Below are 20,607 nucleotides of genomic sequence, written 5' to 3' on the forward strand. Positions count from 1 at the left end.
AAAATATTCTGTACAAGTATCAAGCCTCTACTGTATGTTTTATGAGTATACGATGGAATGATTATAATTATTTTAAATTACTTTACGTACTTAAAAATAGCACAATTCCCTGAAACATAAGTAAATGGTAAAAAAAGGCCAGCAATTTTAGCTTCCAAGCATTTCATCTTTGGCAAACTATTACTTTGGATGAATTTTATTAATAAATCCCCTTAGTTTAAATAACTTATGGATTAGCTTCGGCATGCTTTCAATTAATTTTATTATGTATGCTTATGTATGCTCCTATCGCCCACTGATTTTCTTATAAAGAATGTTAACTGATGATGACTTTACATAATCAGAAGCTTGTTTTTTAATGAGACCACAAATTTTGATGGTTTAAGATCGTCAGATCACAGGCAACAAATGATATCAACAAAATGAAGGTAAAAAAAAATTAACTTCAAACAAAAATATAATTTTTTTTAATAATTCTTAACATTGTAATTCGATAACGAAGCAAAAGCAGTGATAATTTAAAATTACCTCTACTAAAATTTTCGATATAAGTATATCTTTTAATTTCTACTTCAGAGCACAAAGCTTACAGAAAGAAGTTAATCTAATAAAGCAAAACTTTATTAAAAAATAAAGTTAAAAAAAGTGTTGAAGAGATCTTAATAGAAAACAGCAAAACATTACATTTTAAGTGTTAAAAACATACAACCAATGAAATATACTAAAAAACAATTTTTTACTGAATAAAATTAAGGGAAAACAACTCTATAAATTTTATAGAACAAAAAGATATAATGTAAAAAAAAGGTATTTATAGTTAAGCACAAGCTTAAGTAAAATAAAAGAGAAACGGAAATGGTAGATCGTAACATTACAGGTGGGGAGGATCTAAGTGGGGTGGAATGAAGGGTCCCGTCTTGAAAATCATGATTTATTTACGAATATTCATTATTTAAATATTTAAAAATTTACATGAAAAGTAAAATGAGACTGAATATGCATCTTTAATCGTTAATATAAAATGAGTTTTACTAAAACGTTTTTAATAAAATGTTTAAAAAAAAAGTTTATTTTATTTATATTATAAATAATAAACATCTTTAAATCATAATAATTTATACTATAACAGACCTGCAAAAAATAAATTTTATCGGTCACTTAATTACTTAGTGAAGATGATGTAATGCATTGTTTCCCACAGGTAGGATGTGTTTCACACATCTACTTGTTGCTTTACAATGTCACATTCTTTCAATAAATATGATAAAAAGCTTCTAAGGTATAACTACTTAGTTCCTTTCTCTTTCTGAGTAATGATGATTATGGCTAGACTGTGATGATGGAAAAATGGTGATGACTGTAGGGCTGAACATCATTTAGATTTCAGTGACTTGATGTACTGATATGCAACAGTGTGTTCAGCTGTGAAAAGCCACCAGGCTTCATTCTGTACTATCCTTAGCAAGCCTAGAGTAGGTGTTCATTATTCTTGATAATTTCTGTAAAGTTTTTGGGAGTAACTTTGGTCTGGAAAGATCTACAACCATTATGGTTATGGCATCTAACATATTATTATATAATACACAGTAAATTTTTTCATTTATTTAATTTTTAAAATATGAACAAATTTTATATTTAAAAGCACTTAAATTACAGTGGCAATAATTTTTTTTTAATATTAACATCCTGCAACTATTGCATTAAGAAAAATATTAAAATCAAATTGTTTTTAAATGCAAAATGCAGTTTAGCAATGTAATGGAAATATGAGTCATGAATACTAACAGATTAATAAATCTGTTGAATTATTAATCTGTTTGTACAAACAATTGTATGACAGTTTGTATAAACAATTCTCTTTCAAAGAACAGTTTGTTTTTGTTTGGCAGAAACAGAAACGCCCACCTTCGTTGGAAATATAAATTAGGGTCTAACATCGAAGTATTATATGGAACAATATGACAATGTTATCCAATGTCTTGTTGTTTCTTAAGACTGTGCTCTGCATTCAAATATTTAATGTTTTAATGTGTTTAAGATTTTTACTATTTTGCTTGTAATATTGTGCTTTTTGATTTTATTTTTTATATTTCTGTTATTTATTTAATATATCTGTGATATTTACTGTTTGTTATTACATAACTAGTTTGTATATTATAGAAATGTAGCTTCTAGGTGCTAATAATGAATCTTTGTTGTGCCCCAAAAAAAAAATCTATAGATGGCCTTGACTTTAACGTAATTTAAGTAAGTCTGTTGAGACTCGCCTGTCGCTCTTTACAGAATTTCCATAGGAATTCATTTCCAACAGGACTCAATGATTTAGCACCTGAATTGTAGAGCACCTGATTTAGAGAATTGCATTAATGTTCCCATACTGAGAACACAAAGACTAAATTTTATAAATCCAAATTCTATAAATCTACTTTGGAACTTGTGTGATGCAGTTCATAGTTCTATCTCATAAAAAAAAAAAAAAAAAACAATGATTCCTTATTTACCAAATGATGAGTTCAGGAACTAAATTGGTATCTAATATAAGAATTTCTCTATTGTATAAGTTCAATAATAGCTAATCCCAAGATTGTGCATAACTTCATACATCTTCAGAACTGTTAAGTCGTTTCATATGAAGTATTGTGGCTTTTGTGGGAGACCATTAACAGAAGTTTTGGTTATTAAGTGTTGATAAATGAAAATGTGCTTCTCACTTGTCAAGGTGTTAGGTGTCAGTTTTTGGTTTTCACTAATCAACTGTAAAAAAATTCCACGGAAATTTGCAGTTTTTGTAGTTTTGTTCCCAAAATGTATTAATATCTTGAATTTTATAGGGACAGAATAAGTCCTTATGTAAAATATGCCAAATTTTATTAACCAGCTCAGCTAGAGTACAGCATAGGCATAAAAACTACAGGTTTCTGACTAGCACTGCATACATTTTATGGAAACATTACATGACTCCATACATTTTATTAAAAATGTTATAAAAGTTTCACTTAAATACCAGAGTGATTCATGATCAACGCCCAGAAAAAATTACTGAAGATTAATTAATGAAAATTTGGATATATGTTCTTCTTATGGTGTAAGTGCAAACTAAGAAAGGATTTTTTGAAATTTAGAGTTTAAAGGGTTAGAATGGAGTAATAATGAAATTTACTCTTTTTTTGGTAACAAATGAAGTTATCAACCTGATTCTTGGAGTAAGAGAAATTTCTTAGTTTGGCTGAAGAAAGGTAAAACAAATGTTGAATAATGTTTGCAAATTTTCCCCATTTCCAAGTATTATATTTACTTGATTTGAGCTTGCAAATACTCTTCAGATAAATATCTAAAAAACCATTTTTGGGTATTGAATTTTAATTTTTTATGAATTAAAAAATAAATTGTTTTTTTTTTTTTTAGATTTTTGTCATTTTATGCTACCACCATTAATCAATCATGAGATTTGGTAACATTGTGATGGTACTTTATGTTTGCAATTCTGATTATGTATTTCATGAGCAAAGCTGCAATGGGAAATCTAAAAACCAATTAGTGGTTCTTGTACAGATCAAACTGTAGCTCTGAAGAAATTACAATACAGTTGATATTTTTTTATAAACTGAAGAGGCTTTAATTTTTATTTATCATTAACATTCTCACAAGCATGAGTTTAATGAACACTGGGGGTGTTCCATTCCAGATGGGAAGGGTGTTTGGACTTGGCTGGCTAAACACCCCTGAGCGTCACGGGAAATGCCAACAACCATATAGTACAGGTGAAGCCGCAACTGGGTTGCTAGTTATAAACATAAAATTATTTTACATCAAACTGAAAAAAAAAAAAAGTAACTGCAAACATATTTTAATACACTTCCATACCTGTCGTACAGCAAGTAGATATTTAAGTCCAAGAAGTCCACCATGTCTTACTTCCCATTCTGTATGTTTTAGTAATTGCATTAATACATTTAGCACTTTTTCTACACCATCTCTACTCATCAGATGTACAACTGAACCTGTTAAGTGCACACATACATGAAAGTAAAAAAACTGGATTTTTAAATTAGATATCTAGGAGATGTAATTTAATTCATAAATTGGTGGAAAATCTTTTTTTATTGCATCATCTGATCTTTTGGAATTTATTCTATTCAGTTTTCTCTTTACAACTTCACACACTTACACAATCATCTGTTTGATTTAAATTTTACTAGAAAGCAGTTTTTCAAAAGCCTCAAATGTTTATTATTAGTATGAAATTTTAGTAATTGAGCAAAAATCACCTCCTTTTCAAAGCTTTCTTTAGCTGTAGAAAAAGGGGAAATTTCATGACATTAAGGCCAACTTTAAAGGAGGAATTGGCAAATTTTTTGAGGAATTTTTGAGAAGGTTTTGTATCTTCATATTATTAATAGACTGAATTTTAGAAAGTTGTTGAAGGATAAACAATGTGGTTTTCGCCCAGGCAGGGGCATGAAAGATACTATTATCAACATTGTTTCTTCCAGTGACTATGTCTCAGGTATCTTTTTGAACATATCAGGGGCTTTTAATAATTGGTGGTGACCCTCTTTCCTATTTCAGCTGCAGAAACATGATTGTATGCAGAATAAGCTGAATGTGTTATATAGTTATTTTAGCAATCAGGACGTTATCTCATAAGTAGGAAAAACACTATCTAAAGGTTGTCTGCAGGGTGGTGTTTTAGGACCTCTGCTCTGGGTTGTTGAATTCAATTCTTTGATGCGGTTGAGCCTACCAAGTGGATGCAATATCATTGCATATGTGGATGATGGGCTTTCGCTGGTTAAAGGAGATTTGAGGTACGAGATTGAATTTAGGGAAGCCCAGGCTTGCAAGATACTCCTGTTATGGAGTTTGCAACATAAGATGCAGTTTAGTCCAGAGAAAATAACGATGATGTTGCTGAAGGGCAGGCTAACTGTTATACAACGATCTCTTGTATCAGTTGCATGAGATCGAATTAGGTATGTCCTGCTGCTGAAGTATTTAGATGTTATCCTTGATGAGAATTTTCTATTCAAGGAGCACTTTCAATGTGCTGCCAAAAAAGTTTGTTCTGCTTTCTTCAGTGTTCGGAGAGCATTCATCCCGATTGGGAGCTTATTTTAGAACCATTCGTGTTCTATATAAGAGTGTATGCAAAGCTATAATGCTGTATGCACTTGTTTGGGATCATTGAATGAGCTACAAATGTTATAGGAATATTTTGTTGACAGCCCAGTGTTCTCTTATTGCTATCTGTGATTGGTACCTACAAGACTGTTTCTCGAGAGACAGTCCTTGTTATTTCTATTGATATCGTTGCAACTGAGCACCAATTATGTTATGATGGCAAGAAGGTAGGACAACTTACCCTGGGCGCATAAAAGAAATAGACGACCAAGGTTTCCATTTATGGTAGGTCAGGTGGACTGAATTGTCCAATGACCATTACATGTATGGTATTTTTCCTGATGTGAAAAGTATGCAGATAGTTAGGTGAATTTCCTCCAATCAGCATTTTACAGTTTCTTTCTAAACATGGTGCTTTTCGAGATAGGTAGGCCAGATCTGGTTTGATTGATTCAGGCTTGTGTCCGGAGTGAAATGTCACTGATGATGTGCACCATGACTTATACGTCTGCCCCAGGTATAAAGCTGAACATACCAAAGGAGCTAGAGAGCTTGCGAGGATCAATTCTGGTTTTGATCTGCAAGAACACTGGAAAACCAAAATTGATGGAATATAATTGCTGGCTTCCTTAGATTCTTAGCCCTGAGGAGGATGGCTAAGAAGGTATGATGCAATTATAAATGAATAGATAGAATAGCAACCTGGGAGGCTGGCTGCCTGAGAACTTACTTTGTCAATGCAGGTGTTTTGGCATCAAGCCCCAGTTAGCTGAGATATTCACTGTTAGGATGAGAATAGATTTGCAGAGTACTCTGTGATGGAGCTGCGATATGGGAGGGTGTAGGCATTAATCTCGCTCCCAAAAGTGTACCAGAGCAGAGATAGGCTATGTTTTATTAGATCATTAAATTTGTGAATCTGTTTCTTGATTTTTAAGTAAATCAAGAGGACTTAAGAGTAATTGTAGGACAAAATTATTGTTGTTTCCATCAATACTTGTTTTGTTGATATGGGGATAATATTTTTGGTGTTAGACTCAATCAAGTGTCAAGAGTGCACTCTAATTGAAGTTAGATATAGGAAACATTATAGTGTGAAACATTTGGTGTTAGAGGAAAGTGCAGGGATCAGACTTCTGTGAATTGGTTAATTTGATAGTTGAGGGTTATAAGTTATGGTAGCTGGTTGAGGTTGCAAGAGGCTATATGAAGGCAGTAGTAAGTTGTGTAAAAACAACGATTGAAATGTTTGCCAAGACATTTGCATCAGTGGTATCATGACAGAGGCCAAAATGATGACTGTGTTATCAGGTTTAGGTCTAAAAGATGACCTCCAGAAAATCCCATCAGGGCTAGGAATGGAGAGGGTGATGTGGCGACTGGGATCAACACAAGTCTTCCCCTTTGGGGGTCAATTGCTAAAAATCTATTTAGGAAGAAAAAAGAGAAGACAAATAATATTATAAATATTATACAAGAATTTTCCTCAATTAAAAATTTCCTTTAAGTAAATTAAATAAGAAGTCAGTGCCTCAGATTTTGGATTCCCTGAAATAAGCCAAAGTTTGGTTTTTTATTCTATAATATGACAAACAAAATTTTTATTACCACAAGTTTAGTAATAAAATACAGTATGTAGAAAGTGGCATCTGATCATCTGAAGCAAGAGACTATTGCATGCATGATTTTAATTACAAAAAAAAAATGCAAGAAGAAAAACCATACAACTAACAGCACAATTCTTTAGCCAGCAAATGAGTATAAGTTGGCTTCACAAATATTAAATCTATTTAATTCTGTTTCATTATTTAATTTTTAAATGGCTTGTAACCAGTGTAACTTATAGGCCATTGAATATGAGTTTCATCAAAATGAAAATAAATAAATTTAAAAAAAAGTTAGTGAAATCGATAATCAAATTTATTAATTTAATATAAAATATGCGTATCATTTCTTTTGATTTTTTCAGTGCTTTTGAACAATATCGCTAAATAATTATCAGAAACTAAATTTATATTTGCTTACAACATTTACATTACCTATTAATGGTTATTGATTATTACACTTATCTTCAAATGTATTTTAATTATAAAATATTTTTATGACAATTTTTAATAATTTTATTCAATCTTTCATAAAAATAATTTTTTATGCATGTTTTCTATTTTAATCACAGCTTTCAATATTTCACTTTGTGGGTTTGAAACAATTTTGGTTTTTGGGCAGAAAATGGCATCAACTGTCTGCCATTATGTATCAATATCATGTATTGATATATGTATTATGTATCATGTATCAATTGTTATATACTAAGAGTTTTAATGTAATTAAAACAAATTGTTTGATAACTATTTCATGCAAATTGTGATGCTGATTGGTACCAATTAACAACTGTAGTATAGATTATTTTCCTTTTAACACATTTGGTTACAGATAATAGATAGATAAAGATTTATTAAAGCTTATTTTAAACTTCCCAACTGAGTTTTATTTACCGACCTAAAACTTGAGAGCACGTTTCTCTGACTGGAGCAACAACTTGGTCAGAAACAAAATCACCAAATCTATCCAATGCAAGAACACAAACTAATCTTAGAGATACATCTTCTAACCATAGCTGATGCAACTCCTCCATCTAAAAAATTAGTGATGCATTAATAAACTGACAATATTTTTAACCAGAACTAAAATCATAAAAAAAATTATTTGATAAATAACTGATGATAATGATATCAAATTTTTAAAGATGTGAACAGTGTTTGGCATAATTCTTACATTTATTTCAAGAAAGATTATCAAAAAAGACTAATTCCAAGAAAGAAGGGCTATGCTTAAAGGTAGTAAAATAAATGTATAAATATAAGATGTCAAAAAATGGCACAGAAATTAAAATTTAAAACTAAATCTGCATTTTTATTGATAAAACAGTTATAATCAATCAGGTATTTTACCTCTTACCAGTTTTTAATGAGATAACTCATCATTAACTACCCTGATAAAAATTGTCCTTGACAAAATAATTCATCATCCACTTTTTTGCTGAAAAGTGTCTCTGAAGAAATATTTTATCATTATGAATTGAGCCATTTTATTCTGTTTTTTGACGAGTTACTGCAATGTGTGTGGGTCTAGTTCCATTTTTACGCTAATTTAACAGTGACATGCTAGTAGCATATTGGCTCTCTATTCTAATGTCTTGTTTCATAACAAGCTGTTATTGAACAGTTGTCATCATGCATTTGTTTTCGTTGTTTTGATCATTCCTTAAGTTACATATGTGTTAGTTTTATTATTTCTTTGTGTAATTTATTGTTTCTATAATTTTATTATTATTTTTGTGTAATTTTCAGTCATATTTTTATCTCTAACCGTTTGTGTCTGTGGATGTGACATATGTAAATATGAAATAACAGTTACTGACTGTGTGAGTAAACAATCTTGAATTTTTTATATGATTAAATGATCTTTGTGTTACTACTTGAATTAATTACTAATGTTTTACAATGCTATTGAAATGACAATAAGGTATTGTTAAGTGATGTTTATTAGTAAAAAATGGCCTATTCATCACATGTAAATGATAATGATATAAATGAACTTTTAAATATTATTTTTTACATTGCATGAGTAAAAGTAAATAAATAGGTCCTTAAATTAGTTTTTTTTGTCATATTTCATTGCATAAATAAAAAATGTGTAAAAAACATGGGCAAAATAACAAAGATTTAGTGAAAACAAAAGGGTATAATAATATGATTTTCTGTTAAAATAAAGAACCATTAAGGGGTTAATGGATAACTGTGAAATTGAAACAAAAATTAGTCAGTAGACATAAGCAGTATTATTTAGATAAAATAGTAGAGATGTCCAATATTTCCAATAAAGCTTCAGAATATTCAGGTACACCTTACAAAATTACTTTATCTTTAATTATAAAAATCAAATCTCATTAATAAAAAAAAATATTGTTCTGTTTCTGTAATTTATTAAAGAAAACAAATGATGGAGTTTTACCTGTATTCTGGAGGTATGTAGAACTAAAATCCATTAACTTACTACAAGTGGTAAAATAAAACTTAAGCATTATCCTTGTTTACTATTACTATTGTTTATTTTGTTTATTGTTTTGTTGGCTATCTGTCAAATATTTTTAATTTTTTTTTTTAATATTTAGTATTTTTGTGAATCAAACTTAATTTATAAAGTGATATTTCTGACAATGAAAGTAATATTTTTACTGAAGAAATAAAATATAGTGTAATAATTTATGCATTTACAAAAACATCCAAGAACATAAAAATTGGACATTCAATATGGTAAATAATTTTTTATATAAAAGTAATAATAATTTTATGAAAATAAGTAAAAATAAGTAATATTTGTTTGAGCTTTCTAACAATATCAAAAATCATGTAAATGATTAAGTAATCATTTGTTTGATATTAGCCCCCCAATACATTTGAATGAATACATACTTCACACTTATGGACATACTTACTACATTTATTAATTATAAATGTTTATTTATCTCCTTAACTTATCATTTGAAAATATTTCATTATTTATAATTTTTGTCTCATTTTTCTACAATAATTTTACTTGTAACTTGCTTGTATTTATTTTAATAAAAAAATAATTTAAATTCTTATTATCTCCAGTCAGAAAGGTTTAGGTGACAATCTAAATGACACAAAAATCCTAAATAATAAAAAAAATTACATAGATATAAAATTCAACCTGCTGGGCTGGTCTAGTGGTTAGCTTGTTGCAAATTAGTTGTTTAACAGCTAATTTTCAAAGTTGAAAGTTCAACTCAAATCCCAGTAAAAGTTAGTTGCTTTTATATGGATTTGAATACTAGAGTGTGGATACTGGTGTTCTTTGGTGGTTGGGGTTCAATTAAACACACATCTCAGGAATAGTTGATCTGAGTGTATAAGACCACACCTCATTTACATTTCATACATATCATCCTCATCTCAATGGGCCATTTGGGGGTTCCTTACTGTTCATTAGTTGAACAGATTGCAGCATACACATTAGGAAAAAGAAATATAAATTCAAGTAACTTAATATGTTATAATAAAATATCATAATAATAACAAATAGAATATTACCTGACTGGAAGGCATATCAGCAGATTTCCCAGTACCACGGCCATGAATTTTCAACAACTCTCTTAAAGCAGTACCTGCGCCATGTCTTACTTCCCACACAGGACTAAAAAGTGATGCACACAAGGAATCAGCAAATCCTTCAAGTGGCCAGTCTATTGCCTATTCATAAATAAAAAAAAGTTTAGTGATGAAATTAAAGTTTTTTTTTAACTATCAATACTTCAAAATCAGAAATATCAACGATGATATGTTCACAATTGATTTGTAAATAGTTAATGAGAATAAACTTACATCAGGACCCCAAGAACCAGTTAAATCAGGTACAGGTAAATTTTCAGCATTTCCAGTAACTTCTATGTCTTCCATTTTAATATCCTCTTCTTTTTTAAATTTCTTTTTATCAGGTTCTTCTTCTTGATTATCTCTTGATCTTTGCTTTAATAATGCTTGTCTTGCTTTTCTTCTTTCTCTATTAATTTCACGTGAACTTAGACCACAATGATTATTTGCATTAACAACTTCAGACACATTTAGCTGAAAAAAGAAAAATCAAGTAATAAGTTAATAAAAAGCAATTATTTTTTTCCTTAGTTGTTTTCTTTATTTCAATTCAATTTCACACTTTTAAAAACAATTAAAAGTAACATAACAGCTAATGTACTATGCTTTACTTATAACAAAACTAGTTTAAGATTTAAAAATTAAAAAAGCCCTAATAAACTAGTTTTAAACAAAGGTGGACAGCAAATGAATATCAAAAATCTGTTGCTTAGATTCACAACCCGCTATCCTCTTAGCCAACTAGCTATCCTGAAGATATTGAAATTTTGTTGATGGAAGTAAAAGAAGATCAAGTGAGTGAAAATATGTTTTATATATTATTGGCTGTACATGGGTTGTCTGTAAAGTTTTGAGCCTACATAGAAAGACATATTTTTTCTGTCAAATATAGTTTTATTTTTTAACTTTTTAACAAATCCTCCTTTCAGCCTATACACTTTTTCCAGCAATGCTCTAACCTCTTTAACCCTTCCAAACAGTGGCTGACGTCTTGGACATTGTTTACGGGGATGCTAATCCCATCATTTGCCACCGTGAAAAGATGGGCAGCTGAATTTAAACATGTTCATACCAGCTTGGTTAATGATAAGCATTCGGGATGGCCAAAAACTGGAACCACCACTGATATCATCAAAAAAGTTCTCCAAATTGTACTGGACAACCGAAGAATTAAGGATAGAGACATAGCAGAGACTATGGGCATATAGAAAGAAAGTGTTTGTCATATACTAAATGAAGCATTAGATGTGCATCAGCTATCTGCATGTTGGGTGCCGGGTTTGCTCGCTTTGGACTAAAAACGCATTTGAATGAACGATTCCAAGGCCCTGCTGGAGCAGTTTAAGCAAAACGAGACAGATTTTTGCATTGATTCACAAATGTAGATGAAACATAGACCCACCACTACACTCCTGAGACAAAACAACCTGCTCCGAAAAAGGCAAAGACGGTTCAATTGGTCAGGAAGGTGATGGCAACTGTTTTTTGGGATAGTAATGGAATTTTGTTTATCGATTATCTTGAAAAAGGTAAAACAATAATAATGGGACAAAGTTATGCATCATTTCTTGACAAACTGAAGGCAGAAGTTGCAAAAAAAGAATAACGTTTGAAGAAGAAAGTGCCTTTCCATCAGGACAATGCGTTTGACAATCGCCATGACTAAAATTCATGAATTACACTTTGAATTAGTTGACTATCACCATATTCACCTGATCTGGCCCAAAGTGACTTTTTCTTGTTTTCTAGCCTTAAAGTTTTGCTTGGAGGAAAGAGATTGTGGTCTTTTTTTGCAATTTCTGCCATCAGCTTGTCAAGTATTGATGCGTAATACTGTCCCATTATTGTTTTACCTTTTTCAAGATAATCGATGAACAAAATTCCATTACTATCCCAAAAAACAGTTGCCATTACCTACCCAGCCGATTGAACCGTCTTTGCCTTTTTCGGAGCAGGTTCAGCAGGTTGTTTTGTCTCAGGAGTGTAGTGGTGGGTCTACGTTTCATCTACATTTGTGAATCAATGCAAAAAATCTGACTTGTTTTGCAAGTAAACCCGGCACCCAACATGCAGATAACTGATGCACATCTAATTCTTCAGTTAATATATGACAAACACGTTCTTTCAATATGCCCATAGTCTCTGCTATCTCTCTATCCTTAATCCATCGGTTGTCCAGTACCATTTGGTGAACGTTTTTAACGATATCGGTGGTGGTTTCAGTTTTTAGCCGTCCTGAATGCTCATCATCAACCAAGCTGGTATGAACATGTTTAAATTCAGCTGCCCATCTTTTCACAGTGGCAAATGATGGGACAGCGTCCAATTCGATTTTCATTTGCATAGGCATATTGCCTTTCAAATGCAAGTATTTAATGAAGCCACGATATTCAATTTTTCCATTTTTACAAAAACACTCACAATGGCTTATTCAAATGATTATCAAACAACAAATGAGTGTCAAAAATGGCTGTACCTTTCAATGCATGCACGAATACATTTTCTAACTTTTGTTGACCAGTGCTGCCATCTTCATGTTGAGGCTCAAAACTTTTCAGCCAACCCTAATAAATATACATTACTAACCAATCTTAAGCAATTTCTACAACTACTTTTTCTATCTCAAGAACACTAGCATTAGTAGTGTAACTTACTATAAATTAACTACCACTCACATCATGTATCACATCAATGTCAGAGTTTGCTGACATTCACTGGCAATGTCTATTTTTTAAACAAATAAATAAATTTGAGGATAGATATTGAAGATTAACTTAATTTGACAAAAAATGGGCAGAGAACATACTTAAAAAAATTATTACTGTTTAGTATAGAATTTGGAGGAATGGAAAAAGCAGTTTTCATTCATTTCAGTAGATTCCAAGGAAAAAGCTTGAATTTTTATCTCTGAGCTCCACTGAACTGACTAGCAACAGTCTCAAATTATAGATTAACTATCTAATCAGAAATGATTTCTCACAAAATCAATTTAAAAAAACTTGTATATGTACCTTGTTATTTAAAGGAAATGGTGTGGTTGGTTTAATATCTAAATCATCGGTAGTTAATAAATCCTTATTACTAAGTATAGGTTCATTGCCTGATAGGCCAAGTATAGATTCACTTCCAACCAGTCCAATTCGTGAATTTAATTGTTGACACTGTCTAGCTAGTCTCTCTTTATTATCACCATCTGCAGAAAAAGAAAAAAATTAATTTGATGATCAATAAATATGATAACAAAATCAATCATATAATTTAAAAAATAAACTGAATTGTTCTCAGCAGTACAAGTCAACAGGACTTGTTCTATCAATGAAAACATTAATTCTATACTGTGAACAACATAATATCACATAGTCTTCACAGATTCATCCACTTTCTTAATGTGAATTAAAAAAAATTAATACATAGTTTGTTTTAAAAGAGAGCTCATTTCTAAACCATTGAAGCTAGCAAATATAAAAAAAAAGAAACATGCGAGAATATTTCTTCTATATAGTAATTTTTTGTGTTGAGACCAAGTTCTACATGGGCTCAAAGATAATCTCAAACTATGCAGTAATTATTTCTCTTTTGTGAATTGATATCATGAATACATGATAGCTAATGAAGTATTCATATAGCATGCTGTAATATATGTCTGTTCAGAAAATAACCGAACATTTTTAATTACAAGCCAACAAAATTAAGTGATGTGTGGTTGGCAGCATTGTGTTTCACATAACCTGCTCTGTAACCACATGTTCTTCTAATACTTAGTTTTCGTGTTACTATTATTTGAGTGCAACATGTTTAAGTGTTAGTAGTGATTTTTGTAATTTGTGGTTTTCAGGAGCAATGATGAAACGTAAAATTTTGCATGAAACTGGGGAAAACTTTCACAGAAATGTTTCAACTTTTGAAATAAGCTTACGAAGATAATGCTCTGGGTCGTATGCAATATTATGAATGATTTTAATGATTTAAAGGTGGTCATCAATCGACTAAAGATGACCCTTGACCAGGAAGGCCTTTGACTTCAACTGATGACATCTGCATTCAGAAAATCAAAGATCTTGTGCATGCAAGCATGCAAATCACCAATTGATTGTCAGAGAACTTGCAGAAGAGGTTAGCATCTCAACTGGATCATGTAATGACATTTTGACTGAAAAACTGAACATACATCGAGTTGCAGCCATGTTTGTTTCTCATTTGATGATGAAGAGCAGAAAAAATACTGAGTGGATGTTTATCAGCAACTTCTTGAACAAGCCAATGATGATAAAAAATTTATGCAAAGGATCATAATGGAATTTATGCAATTTTAATGGAATTGTGCATCTTGAATTCTTGCCGCAAGGTGAAATAGTGAACCGTGCGTGCTATCAAGGTGTTTTACAACGGTTACATGAAAAAATCTGCAAAAACAGACTAGAATTGCAGCAAGACAACTCATGGTTCCTTCACCGTAAAAATAGTCCACACCCTCAGCTTTGTCAATTTGTTAGTTTTCTACCCAAAAATCAGATGACTGTCCTCCCTCAGCCTTCCTACTTGCCAGACCTGTCTCCAGGAAATTTTTTCTTAATTCTGAAATTAAAATCAGTGATGACAGGATGCTGTTTTCTATTGATGACATTAAAGCAAATTCATCATGGACCTTAAAGGTCATTTCAACTGAAGGTATTCAGGACTGCTTTGCGAAGTAGAAGTAGTAGTTAGAAGTTGCTATCCAGGAGTACTTTGAAGAGAACAAGGACCAATAATCTGTAAAATTAATAATAAAGATTAAAGAAATAAAGTTCAGTTATTTTCTGAACAGACTTTGTATGCTTGCCTTCAATGAAATAATATTACTGAGTTAGGACATGCAGAAAAATTTTCAGTTTTATACTACAAAAAAAATCATTTTATATTAAATTTAGTATCAACAAATATGATTAAGAAAATCATGCATAAGCATTCTTATCTAACAAGGGGTGTACATAAACAACTATAGTAGGATTATTTAAATTACATTTGAACTTTGTTTTTATTACTTATGTAAACAAATATTCCACATAGAAAAACTAAAATTGTATTTTTTTATTTTTATTTCCTAATGTGTAAGTTACAATCTGTTCTACTAGTGAAAAATAAGCAATCCCCCAACAGCCCAATGACATGAGGATGATATGTATAATATCTAGATGAGGTGTTGTCTTATACAGATTCAAGCCGAGGATTCCTGAGACATGTGGTTGATTGAACCCCAACCACTACATCAGTATACATTGTCTAGTATTCAAATCCATATAAAAGCAACTAACTTTTACTAGGATTTGAACCTTGGAACCTCCAACTTGGAAAATAAGCTGTTAAACAATTGATTTGCGATGACAAGTTAACCACTAGATCAGCTCGATGGGCTTGAAATCTTATTAAAGCCTGAATCAGTTGATATATGCATATATGATAATTTTTCATCAGGTGAAGGAACAGAAATAGTAAGGTATTCACATTTTGTGAAGAGTAAACTCTTCTATTCAGAGTTTTAAAACTTGTATGCATTTTAAATTTATAAAACAAGGTACTGGAAAAGATATTGACAACCACTAAATTGAAAAATATAACTTATGTATAACTATAATTTAGAATGTGTACTAAATTAAACTTTGTATTAACAATACTAGAAAGATTAACATAAGTATATAAAAACTTCTCATATAACTTATAAGATATATTATTAATTATGAATAAATTCTTAAAAGGCAAAGTTATAACATAAGTCAGGTGTAATTTTTATAGATTCACGAAGTTAATAAATTGGTTATTCACATATTTTAGATATTCAAAAGTTCTTGTAAATAATTTTTTTTAAAGGGGTCAGGAAACATTTTTATCTTGCATAATAAAATGTTCACAGAAATTTCATCCTCATTTCCTTTTAATTAGCCTTTTTCATTTTAAAGGTTTTTTTTGAAAGTAATTTGTGTGCCAGATGTGTAAATATGAAACTGGAATTTACCCATAGATGGCCCTAGCTGTCAATGTAGTTACCGACAAACCGCATCATTGGCGCTATTTTCTTTCTTTGACACCTGACAAAGATTTTCAACTCACAACAATACTAGTTTCATACAACAGCATAGTTTTAATTAGTGTTGAACATGTCGAGTTTTGTACCTACAGCATTGATTTTCTGTTATCATTTAAAGAAAACTGCTGCAGAATTGCATCGAATGCTTGTTGAAGCTTACAGTGAGCAGGTTCTTAGTAAATCACAATGCTCTGAGTAGTTTAAAAAAAAAATTAAAAAGTGGCGATTTTTACGTAAGAAATAAAGAAAGTGAAAGACCACCAAAAAGGTTTGAAAACAGCGAATTGCAAGCATTGTTGGATGAGGATGACACTCAAACATAACAACTCACGGATCAATTAAATGTAACACGAGAAGCCATCTCCATATGTTTAAAAGCCATGGGAAAGATTCAGAAAATGGGATAATGGGTTCCACATGAACTGAATGAAATACAGCCAAAAAAATGAAAAACCACTTGCAAAATGCTGCTTGTCAGGTACAAAAGAAACTCATTTCTCCATCGATTTGTGACCGGTAATGAAAAGTGGATATATTTTGATAATCGTAAGTGTAAAAGATCATGGATAACTCCAGGCAAACCATCAACATTGATTTCAAGGCCAAATTGCTCTATGTTTGGTGGTACAATGCTCTGTGTTTGGTAGTATCAAAAGGGTGTGATCTATTATGAACTACTAAAACCTGGTGAAACTGTTAATACTGAACAATACTGACAACAAATGATCGATTTGAATCAAGCATTGCATGAATAACGACCAGAATATCAAAAAAGGCAACATGAAGTGATTTTGTTTCATGATAATGCACCATCACTCACAGCAAAACTGATCAAGGAAATGATTGAAGGATTCAGTTGGGAAATATTTTTGCATGCAGCTTACTCAACAGACTTGGCTCTGTCTGACTAATATTTATTTGCATCGATGGGACATGCACTTGTTGAGCAGTGCTTAACTTCTTATGAAAATGGCTCGATGACTGGTTTGCCTCAAAAGAGCAACAATTTTTTTAGCGTAGCATTCATAAACTGTCAAGAGAAATGGACAAAATGTATAGCTAGTGATGGACAATATTTCAAATAAAATATTTTTATCATTTTCATACAATAAACGTGTATTTTCTATACAAAAATTCCGGTATCATATTTACACATCTAGTACAAGAGTCTATTCTTCATTCTGAATTTATAGATTTTAGTTAAAAGAATAAAAATGCACAGTTCCATATAATTTTCCGAGCCATGTCACTTTGCTAATAGTTTTGTTTAATCTGAGATTCTTATGCAATATAATAAAATAAAAAATACTCGACCTGCAGAATCAATATCAAAATCGTATTCTTTGCCTTCTGATCCCATAAGGTATGCACTATTTGATATTACATTCATTATATTAAATGTAGAAAACCGCAGTCGACCAGCATGCCACAATCCTTCTTTTTCTGAAAAGAAGAAACAAAACAATCTTTAATTAAACAAGCTGTATTTTTCCATTTTAATTGTTCTTAACAAAATAAGTTTCATATTACAAGGTTTATTCATGGACATCTGAAACAACAATAGACAACTCTTTACACAATCTAAGATGATAAAAAACAGCTGCACATTACGAATCTAAGTAAATATGATAGAGTGTGTTCAGCTGAAAGTAATTAATAATTACTTTTCCCTAGTTAGGCATGGAATTTGTCACACACTATAAATTTCTTAAATTCAAACTTATGTGATAAATTAATCATCTATAAGAAGAGAAAAATGCTTTAATCTTTAGCCTAAATCTTATAATAAATGTCAGAATGATTCCATAAATTCTACAGTTCACTAGAACAACCTAAAATATAAAATGGATTAGTTAATAAAAAAATTCAATTTTAGTATTTTCTTTTAATTCTCTATTATTCCTAAACTGAAGTGCACCTTTCTTGGGCAAGTGCCTTAGAAGTTGGGTTTGATGCCCTGGTTCCATTTATGGTATCATGCTGGTATGTTCTGGTAACTGGTATGACAACCAAATCGTTATTCAAGTTAGTAGAGTATTGAATGTATTTACAAACATGATCATTGGTATATTTCCTAACTGGAGATTGCATGAAAACTCAAACTAATAACTGAGTTATCTAATTCTTTAAGCCTGAGCTTCTATTCCTAATTTGTATATATGCATTAACTGAAAAAATTTGATTACAAAAAATTGATTCTTCAGAATTTAAATAATAAAAATAAATAAATAAATAAATAAATATATATATATATATATATATTACACACTGGCTGTATGGATAAAACACAAAATAAAAATTTTTCTTTACATAAATCTCACTTATTAAATTATTACCTTTAGGATAATCAAATTATCAAACTGTCAGAGACTTAGAACTTCATTTTGTGAAAAAGACTGTCATATTAAATTTTTTTTCAAAGAAAATGGAAAAGACTTTAATCTAAATAATCATTATCAAAGCCAAGAAAAATATTAATTAAAATGATACTATAGTAGATCCTAAAATAAAATCAAACCTCTAAATGAATGCACTGTATCTGAGGAGAATGGGATTCCAACTCACAATTCAATATCATATGTCTACTATACATGTAAGAAGAACTGTAAGGAATAATTAAAAATTTTGTTGGACTTCATTTCATTCATTATTTTTTTTATAACTATAATTTCAGTCCCACTCCTGTCTTTCCACTTTATTAGCAGAGGATGTTGTGGGATAAAAGTATACCTCTAGTAATAAAAATAAACAACTGAGGAAATAAATTCAGCAGAAATAAAAAAAAAAGTAGCTCTACTCTGAATTAAATTTTTTTTACACTTCTCAACAATCGCATCATCAGTTGCTCTATATAATTTTTCAAATCGTTGGTTCCAAATTACACATTAAAATTAAAAACCCTACACTATATATGAGATCTAAAATTGTTAAAAGATCCCTTTCAATTAAATCAAAACAGAAAAAACTAAAATTTTTTAAATTAAAAAATTTTAAATTGTAAATTAAAATTGAAACTGCATATATATAAAATATGAAGTTATTAATAAAATTAAATTAAAAGTTAAAATTAAAATCAATAAAAAAAAACAAAATAGAAATCCATGTAGACATTTACATGGATTTCTATTTTGCTTTTATTAATTTCAGAAAAAAAAAGTTATTCATGAAAAAAAACAAAATTGCTGAATTCATGATAAACGTTCAAAAGTAAAGATGCATAAGCATGTTTCTTGAGCTATAAGAAATGCCAATGTTAGAATCATAACAGGTGATGAAATTTGAATTTCATCACCGGTTTAATCTTTAAACAGAATAATCATTGCATTAGAAACTCCTACATTCATCAAGATGAAAGAAGCTGTAGAAGGTCTGAAATTCAAACTTTCTATCTCAAAAATAGTGTGAATTTGTTCCTTTCAACATTAATAAAATCTTGATTTTTGTTCTGATGTTTGGAGATTTATTACAAAATGTGTAAAAAAAAACTTTGCTGCAACTGCAGTTTACTACTAATTTACATCCTATCCATTGGTTGTTCACACCATTAAGTTTCCTGATGGTGAATAATTTTATTCTTGCTTGTCATGCTCTTTTTTTACCAGACCTACTTACTGTGACTTTTACCTTTTTCACCAAAATGAAATTGAAACTGAGTGGCCGTCATTTTGAAGCAGTTCCTATAATCCAAAACAAGTACTCAACGGCATTTCTACAGTACTTTTAAAATCTAGAAAAAAAGTTGGGATTACTGAATATATGTATATTTTTTATTAGAATATATTGAAATTATAAGTACAGAATGGTACTTGCAAAAGAGCTACTTTGAATTGTTCATTTGATAGTTTTAGTTGGTAAGATTGAGATCATTTTCTTCCCTAATTAGTACTGTTTAGTTACAGGGGTCTTGGTTAAGAGTGGATTAAAGTAAAAGTATTATATAAAAACAATAACCATTATTAAGTTGTGCAAGACCAAAATTTCATTGTCACTTCTAACTTTGGTATCATTCATATATTGAGCGATGAGGTATCACTTATTATAGCGTGAGTAAGTGGTACACTTCCATGCTATAAAGCACGAGTTGAAATTTGTAGTCTGTAGTATCAGTGTTGGATTAGAAGCATCCCAGGCATAATAAAAAATATCTGAAAACCAAAATCGTCAAGTGTTTTATTCCTGAAGAGTTCTAAGCATTCTGCATGGTAATATACTGTTATTAGGCTTCCTCATCACACAGTACAGAGT

General features: G+C 30.4%; 1 protein-coding gene across 8 annotated transcripts in view; it reads right to left on the reverse strand.

The window, feature by feature from the left end:
* LOC142317691 (TATA-binding protein-associated factor 172-like) overlaps positions 1-20,607 on the reverse strand; it is a 143,208-nt gene that overhangs the window by 48,749 nt on the left and 73,852 nt on the right. For all 8 annotated transcript variants that reach the window (XR_012754769.1, XR_012754772.1, XR_012754768.1 and 5 more), the window contains 6 exons: positions 17,677-17,805; positions 13,310-13,491; positions 10,530-10,772; positions 10,239-10,397; positions 7,621-7,756; positions 3,865-4,001 (listed from right to left, as the gene is read on the reverse strand). Coding sequence is in view for 1 of the 8 variants with exons in the window: in XM_075354252.1 (XP_075210367.1) it covers positions 3,865-4,001; positions 7,621-7,756; positions 10,239-10,397; positions 10,530-10,772; positions 13,310-13,491; positions 17,677-17,805 (986 nt within the window). In the remaining 7 variants the exon portion in view is untranslated. The remainder of the gene's footprint in view (positions 1-3,864; positions 4,002-7,620; positions 7,757-10,238; positions 10,398-10,529; positions 10,773-13,309; positions 13,492-17,676; positions 17,806-20,607) is intronic.

The sequence above is a fragment of the Lycorma delicatula genome, chromosome 1, assembly GCF_047948215.1.
Source record: "Lycorma delicatula isolate Av1 chromosome 1, ASM4794821v1, whole genome shotgun sequence".
Lineage (NCBI taxonomy): Eukaryota > Metazoa > Arthropoda > Insecta > Hemiptera > Fulgoridae > Lycorma > Lycorma delicatula.